This window comes from Panthera uncia, assembly GCF_023721935.1.
Source record: "Panthera uncia isolate 11264 chromosome B2 unlocalized genomic scaffold, Puncia_PCG_1.0 HiC_scaffold_25, whole genome shotgun sequence".
Taxonomy (NCBI): domain Eukaryota; kingdom Metazoa; phylum Chordata; class Mammalia; order Carnivora; family Felidae; genus Panthera; species Panthera uncia.
Genome location: NW_026057581.1, coordinates 14,216,928 through 14,225,126, shown reverse-complemented (window position 1 = coordinate 14,225,126; position 8,199 = coordinate 14,216,928). Strand labels below are relative to the sequence as shown.

Genomic DNA, 8,199 nt, shown 5'->3' with positions numbered 1-8,199 from the left:
TAGGGGCGCCTGGGTGGCTCAGTCGGTGGAGCGTCCGACTTCGGCTCAGGTCACGATCTCGCGGTCCGTGAGGTCGAGCCCCACGTTGGGCTCTATGCTGAGAGCTCAGCTTGCTATGGATTCTGTGTCTCCCTCTCTCTCTGCCCCTCCCCTGCTCGTGCTCTGTCTTTCTCACTCTCAAAAATGAATAAATGTTAAAAAAAAAAATGTTGTTTTTGAAACCAGTTTTCTAAATTGCTTTAATTATGTTTTTGCTCACCAAGAGTATAAAGAGTATACTTTTAAATTACGGTCGGCCACAGTGGGTAGGAAGTCCAGTGCTCCCCCTGGCTGCACTGCGGGTGGGTAGGAAGGGCCCTAATCTTGGTTCATGCGGTTCGGCTCCTTGTTGGTCTGTTCATCAAAAAGTCACTGAGAGTAAGAACAATTTAAAAGGCACACATATATGCCTTAATAAAGTATACTTGAAGATACCTAACGAGATTTAATTTTATTGAATGAAACATATTTTCGTTTAGAGCAAAACACTGTGCATTCATTTGGTCTGTTTCGCTTTGCTTGACGGAGCTGGAGGCCATTTCTCTGAGCAGGGACCTGCTGATCATGCAGTCGCCTTTCTTGCATGAATCATGCTCTTAATCCTCCCAGCGTCCCTGCCCCCCAAGCCCCTGCAGATAAAAATCACCCTAACCCTTGGGGCGCCTGGGTGGTTCAGTCAGTGGAGCGTCCGACTTCGGCTCAGGTCATGATCTCACAACTCGTGGGTTCCAGCCCCGCGTCGGGCTCTGTGCTGACAGCTCGGAGCCTGGAGTCTGCTTTGGATTCTGTGTTTTCGTCTCTCTCTGCCCCTAACCCACTCGCATTCTGTCTCTGTCTCCCTCAAAAATAAATAAACATTAAAAAAAAAATCGGGTGCCTGGGTGGCTCAGTTGTGTAAGCATCTGACTTCGGCTCAGGTCACGATCTCGCGGTTCATGAGTTCGAGCCCCGTGCCGGGCTCGGTGCTGACAGCTCAGAGCCTAGAGCCCGCTTCAGATTCTGTGTCTCCCTCTCTCTCTCTGCCCCTCCCCTGCTCACATTCTGTCTCTCTCTCTCTCTCAAAAATAAATAAAAACATTAAAAAAAATTTTTTTTTAAAGTCACCCTAACTCTTATTTTGTAAAAGAAAACAGACCACCAAAAAAACAGTCTGATCCCAAGGCTCTGGTCTAGACTTCCTGAATCAGACTTTCCGGGGCGAGACGACTATTTGTGTATTTGACCAGCAGCCCAGGTGACTGTTCTCATCAGGGAGTCTTAGAAGACACCGGATTACAGCCTCTGGTTTGGGTATTTTTCTGCCTTTTTTTTTCCCCCTTTTTAAAAGGGGAACAAGAACTAATGGAGAAGAAATTTGTGAAGGAGGCTTCCTCCCTAGTCTTTCCCACCTATGCTAATTTAACAGAATTACTTTCAGTGACCTGCCGTGCCTTTCCAAAGCGTAACAACAAATTTTCCCAGGAATAGCCCTCTCTTCACAACTATATTTTGGGGATTTATTACACAATTTTTACTTGAAGTAGATAATCTCATTAACCGTTAGAAGTGGCATGAACAGATTCCGGAACAAACACAGTGGACTTGGTCGCCCGCTGCTGGGGGGGAGGCGGGGTGGTGCACGGGGCTGCTACAACACGAGTCTTCAAGCACTTTTTTTTTGAAACTTGACATCTAACGTTTTGTATCGGAATGCAGTAAAACCCTGGATTGCGAGTAACTTGCTCTGCGAGGGTTCCGCAAGACGAGCAAACATTTCTAATAAACGTTAACTTGATGAACGAGCAATGTCTCGAAACACGAGTAGTAGGTGAAGCCGAACGTCACATGATCACAACTGAGCCGATGGTTCTTGAGATTCACTTTGATATATGAGTGCTTTGGATTACAAGCACGTTTCCAGAACGAATTATGCTCGCAAACCAAGGTTTTACTGGAGTTGAAAACCATGTGATTCTAGGTGTATTAGAAATAAAATACTGAAATTTTATAATAAAAATGCATTACAAGCAAATCCGCCATTATCATGGTTTTATTTATTTTTTGTTAATGTTTATGTATTTTTGAGAGAGAGACAGAGACAGAGAGAGAGAGCGGGGGAGGGACAGAGAGAGAGAGGGAGACACGGAATCCGAAGAAGGCTCCAGGCTCCGAGGTGTCAGCACCAGAGCCCGACGCGGGGCTGGAACTCACGAGCTGCAAGACCATGACTTGAGCCAAAGTCGGTCACTTAACCAACTGAGCCACCCAGGCGCCCCTTCATGATTTTAAATGTATCCAGTCTGAGTGTTACAAGTGCTTGATACTCACCGTCATCTATTTACAAAATAGATATACAAGTCCTTTTCTTTAAAATTTTCTTTTTTCTTGAGAGAGAAAGAGAGTGAAAGAGAGAGCATGAGCGGCAGGGTGGGGGTGGGGGGAGCAGAGAGAAAGCGAGAGAGAGAATCCCAGGCAGGCTCCCTTCTGTCAGCATAGAGCCCAAAGTGGGGCTCGAGCTCGTGAACCGTGAGATCATGACCTGAGCCATAATCAAGGTCAGATGCTTAGCTGACTGAGATGCTCAGGTTGCCCCCTTTTTCCACAGCCTTCACGTTTTTTCTTCTTCTCTTTGAACTTTTATTTCCACACTTGATCTCAGCCAAAAGGCCGAGAAGGGATGAACTTTTATTTCCGTTCTTTCACTATATAAATTCATATTAATGTAATATATTTTTATGCTTAAAAATCTTTTTTGTTAACTACTCTATTTCTGTAGCACAATATGATATGAATCTTTTATTTTCCATTTCCTTAAAACTTAAAAACTGTCCTATTGAAAAATTTCTCCAGATTGAATCATCGCTACAATAATTTGTGGTATAGCTGTTGAAAACAACATATAAATAATAAATTTTGACTAATAATTCCATAAAAGTGAAATTTTATTGGAAACGCATCTTATTTTTTTTATTTTTTATTTATTTTTTAATTAAAAAAATTTTTTTTAACGTTTTTTATTTATTTTTGAGACAGAGAGAGACAGAGCATGAACAGGGGAGGGGCAGAGAGAGAGGGAGACACAGAATCGGAAGCAGGCTCCAGGCTTTGAGCCATCAGCCCAGAGCCCGACGCGGGGCTCGAACTCACGGACCGCGAGATCGTGACCCGAGCCGAAGTCGGACGCTCAACCGACTGAGCCACCCAGGCGCCCCAGGAAATGCATCTTTTAATGTTTTATTTATTTTTGAGAGACAGAGTAGGAGCAGGACAGGGTCAGAGAGAAGGAGACATAGAATCTGAAGCCGGCTCCAGGCTCTGAGCTGTCAGCACAGAGCCCGACGCGGGGCTCGAACTCACCGACTGTGAGCTCATGACCTGAGCCGGAGTCGGATGCTTAACTGACTGAGCCACCCGGGTGCCCCAAAACGCATCTCTTAATAGATGCATGGGCCATGAACTTTTTGGAGTAGTTCCTGTGTCCCCGGCTAAGTGTTAGGAGACAGTTTATATTGGTCCTGCCCAATCCGCCGGCAGTCACCAGAAACAAATCTGTAGTCAGATCAAGTTTACTGGTTCTCTGCAAATGAGGGAGACCACATCCCAGGGGGACATGGTGCGTGTCCCCATGCGAAGGAAAAGGTGCCGTGACTACAGGATTTGGAGGGAGGGTGGAGCTTAGGTGAAATTTAAACAAAGCTGTTTTGGGGAGACAGAACAGCAAGCAGGGCTGTGTGGAAGGGGGTCAGGTGCAGTCTGGCGGGCAGCGTGGGCACAGGGTCCTGTTTCCCTGGAGCCTGCAAAGTGAAGGTAGACGTGGAAGGCTGTGTCCGGATGCCCTTTATCTGGAGGTCTGCACCGGGATTGGAAGTCAAGGCTGCTGGTCAGTGGCACGGTGACTTAGATCCTCTGAGCATACTTACCCTTTACCGCTGTCATTTCCAACAGCAGTTTCGGGCAGTTTATGATTTTAGAGAACAAAGTTCCTCCCTGAGTAACAACAACAACAACAACAACAAAAAGCAGCAGTCACACAGAGAAGGGGGGTTGTCAGGATACTTTGCAGCTCCTCCTGGGAAAAAATACCGTTTTCTCTTTGCACTTGGCTTTCTCTGCGTCTCTTGTTCTCTCTAGTCTGAGGGCTGGGAGGGCACATTTTTACTGAATCGCATTTAGTGATCTCGTCGACGGCCCTACCGGGCCAGATGCTCTTCCGGTTTTATCGAAGACAGGAACGGAGTGGCCCCTGCTTGCCTAAGGATGTGTCGTCACCCCGTCTCTGGAAACCGTTTGTTTTCTGAGATGCACACCAACATTTCAAACGCCCCTTTATCTGGCCCCTCGAAAGTTTGCACGTTCTGTGATAAGGCATCGTGGGAAGGCTCCAGGCGGGTGAGGGGCTCGGCTTGCTCTTGGAAAGTGGGAGAAAGCTGAACGGGGCAAGGGGCAGGTGAAAGGCCACTTTCTCAGGAAGGAAAACGTGTGCAAGTTGAGGCTGTGGGGATTCCCTAGGAGTTCTCCGTGCCTGGCTGGCATTTTTGGAAGGTCCTCAAGGGGCTTCAACTGGGCGGGTGAGGAGCTTTCTGGCAGCCAGTGTTCAACATACTGTAGGTGGCCGGAAGGAGTAGAGGTGTCACTGGGTGGGGACATCCGTTAGCGGCACTCTGTCCAGAGACAAGACTGTTTGAGGTCGAAGGTGTCCACGATTTGTGTTGTGTCAATAAACGATATGGGGCGCGTGGGTGGCTCAGTCAACTAAGCATCCAACTCTTGGTTTCAGCTCACGTCGTAATCTCACAATTCGGGAGATCGAGCCCCGCATTGGTCTCTGCGCTGGCAGCATGGAGCCTGCTCGGGATTTTCTCTCTCTCTCTCTCTCTCTCTCTCTGCCCCTCTCCTGTCTGTCTCTCTGTCTCTCTCTCTCTAAATAAATAAGTAAACATTTTAAACAATTTTTAAAAAATACAGCATGAATGATGCATTACATTGAACATGTGCTTTTTCCATTTTTAATTGTGCTCAGTTGGCTTGCTTATTAACATACTAGAAAATCCTACTTTTACAGGATTCTCCTCATCCTGCATTCAGAGTTGGGCTTATTTTTTGTGTTTTTCCTCAAAGGAAGCCGAAATCAATAATTTTTCTTCTTTGTCCCTGCTGTTTGCTCTTTATGTTTGTTTCTTTCTCCTTTCTGACTGTATATACGTCAGTTAGTCGTGAAGTCCAGTGGATCGCTTGAGAGGCCTGTTCAGCGAAAATGTTCATGGTCTGTGTGGTACATGAGGTTATTTTTATTTAGTCTTTTTTTTTTTTTAATGTTTGTTTGTTTGTTTGAGACAGAGCGTGAGCAGGGGAGGGGCAGAGAGAGAGGGAGACACAGAATCCGAAGCGGGCTCCAGGCTCCGAGCTGTCAGCACAGAGCCCGACGCGGGGCTCGAACTCACAAACCGTGAGGTCATGACCTGAGCCAAAGTTGGAAGCTTAACCAACTGAGCCCCCCAGGCGCCCCTCTCTTGTCTTTAGTGCACGAAAATGCTCTTTTAATGCAGTATATGGATTTTGTAAAACTTACAGTTTCAGTTACGAGGTTGGCAATACGGTCATAAAATGCACTTTACAATTATGTCTCCCCTACCCCTTAAAATAAAATTCGTGTTTATAGAGCCTGAATTCTAGGCTGTTCCTTTCCTAACTACATCCCCTTGATTTCTGTGGCCGGCCTGTAATGAAATGTCTACATCTAGAATTGTCAGAAGCTAGTTTGCCAAGAGCGGGGACAAAGTTCACAATACCGTATTTGTGAGATTTGGGATTTTACTTTGGATACAACCACGCAGTGTGTGAGCGGCTGAAGTCGTATGTTCATTTTGCCCCTAACTCGGCTGTATTTGTCCTATTTCAGGTTTCACTTCCAGGGGCCTTGCGGTACCACTCTTCCTGAAGCCCTTGCTCCTCATGAAACTGAAAACGTGTCTTAATTGTCCCGGGGAAAGAAGAAATTGTGGCACATCTAAGTACCGGGCCACAGACAGAGGCGAAACAATCATGGGGATGGTGAGCTAAATGTTAGAAAATCTAGAAATAACCTCCGATTCCCTGGCTGGAATCCCACCTGATGATAAGCGATGGCAGTTTAGAAGGAACAATCGCAAACGTAGTCAGAGGGAGAAGTCAATGAACAGTGGAGTTGATGCAGTGTCATTTTGTGTGAACTTAAACACAAGATATCTCTGACGTGTTTGCTTGGTTATTGGAAGGGGATATTTTTGTGATTGGATTTTCTTTTAAAGAAGCAGTTGTGCTGATTTTATTGTTGCTATCTGGGCAAAGATAGGAGTAGAGGGGTCAAACCTTGGTATTTCTAATTTTTGTCAAGTTTTGGTGGAAAATAAACTCACTCTCTACGGTAGGTGATTTATTGAATAAAGATGCTACCCCAAGAGATGTCTTTGTTGGGGGATTTTCCTTTTCGGTGTTTTCCTCGTTTGTCTGTCTTACCTCACAGTGCGTGGGATAACCCTACGACAAGAAGTCATGCAAGGAAGGAAGAGAAAAGTAGCACAAGACAGAAAATCAGGGGGCGCCTGGGTGACTCAGTCGGTTGGGCATCCGACTTCAACTCAGGTCACGATCTCGCGGTCCGTGAGTTCGAGCCCCGCGTCGGGCTCTGTGCTGACGGCTCAGAGCCTGGAGCCTGCTTCGGATTCTGTGTCTTCCTCTCTCTCTCCCCCTTCCCTGCTCATGCTTTGTCTCTGTCTCTCAAAAAAAAAATAAGATAAAAAATGTTAAAAAATTTTTCTAAAAAGATAGAAAATCCGGATTAAAAAAAAAATAAACGATGCAAATATATGGACTCCAGGGGCAAACACAGCTGCCTAAAGTTGAGCGCTGGCCTTCTTAGCAGCCAAGGAGGAAAGGGGGACGTGATTGCTGTTTCTCAATGACATAAACACAGAAGCAAACGGTCTGTGTATGGTGGAAAAGCCCACCAAGCTTTCCCAGACACTGAATTCTGAAGCTTTTTTTTTTTTTTTCCTGTGGACTTTAAAAAAATTATGCCCATTCTACCTTGGAGTAAAGTAGTAAAAATACAGCTCCTGCTCAAGCCTCACCATCTAACGCCACACCCAGGGTCCCGGAATGCCTGCTGTCTGGCCTGACCGGGAAGAGTGGTCTTTAGGAAACAGTGGAGGGAGGTCAGCCCTACCTGGGCCCCTTAGATGAGGTGGGTTCCCTGGGTGATCGCACACTTGGGCCACGTTGCCTCAGCCCCTTACAAAACCGCATCTAATGTTACACTGTTGGCTTTCGTAGAAATAGACAAGACACGGGTCACCTAAAACTTTGTACTGCGTTTGCAAGTCATAACTTTTCATAAATCCCAGAGGTTCTTTGCTTGGGCAAGAGGGGTGTTCATAACCTACAAGGAGTCTGAAAGACCGGCCAAGCATCTTGAGGGCTCGATTCCCACTTTTCATCATTCACTCTTAATAGTTTTGTTGTTGGGCTTCTCAAAGTTAAATGCATACATTTTCCTAGGGTTAGCGATGTCAGAAGTCAGCATACTGTCTCAGTGAGTCTGATTATATATATTTTTTCAAGTTTATTTGCGAGAGAGAGAGAGTGCGCACATGTGCAAGTGGGGGAGGGAGAGAGAGAGAGAGAGAGAGAGAGAGAGAGAGAATCCCAACCAGGCTCCACGCCACCAGCGCAGAACCTGATGCAGGGCTCGAACCCATGAACCATGAGCTCGTGACCTGAGCCAAAGTCAGACACTTAACTGACTGAGCCACTCAGGTGTGCCCCGCGAGTCTGATTATATTTTTAACCTGTAATTTCTATCTGACCAAAGCCCACGTATTTCGGAACTGTTCTTTGCAACTCTTCTCATCCTGGGCCTTTGGCACCAGTGGCTTTTTTTTAGTTTTTAGTTTGATTCGTGTTTTTTCATTTTTGTTCACGTTTTGGTTTTGTTAGAGAAGATGAAAAAAAAGAGTTGAAAATACAAAACGTATGTGAGGTAGCATTATTTAATTCAATTTAATGTGTACTGAATGGCTCCCATGTGATAGACACTGGAAATAAGACGATCGGCAAGATATGGGCCTTACCCTCTAGGAGTTCACAGAATGGTTGGGACAACTGTTACGTAAACTATTTTACAGTGTGGCAACTACAGTGAAG

General features: G+C 45.8%; 1 protein-coding gene across 4 annotated transcripts in view; it reads left to right on the top strand.

The window, feature by feature from the left end:
- SIRT5 (sirtuin 5) overlaps window positions 1–6,424 on the top strand; it is a 40,774-nt gene extending 34,350 nt beyond the window's left edge. For 3 of the 4 annotated variants that reach the window (XM_049655024.1, XM_049655025.1, XM_049655023.1), the window contains exon 9: window positions 5,918–6,087. In XM_049655024.1, the coding sequence (XP_049510981.1) occupies window positions 5,918–5,993 (76 nt within the window). In that variant the 3' untranslated portion in view covers window positions 5,994–6,087. Of the gene's footprint in view, window positions 1–5,917 lie in introns of all 4 variants that reach the window. The other variant, XM_049655026.1, reaches the window with a different exon arrangement.
- The last annotated feature ends 1,775 nt before the right edge of the window (window positions 6,425–8,199 follow it).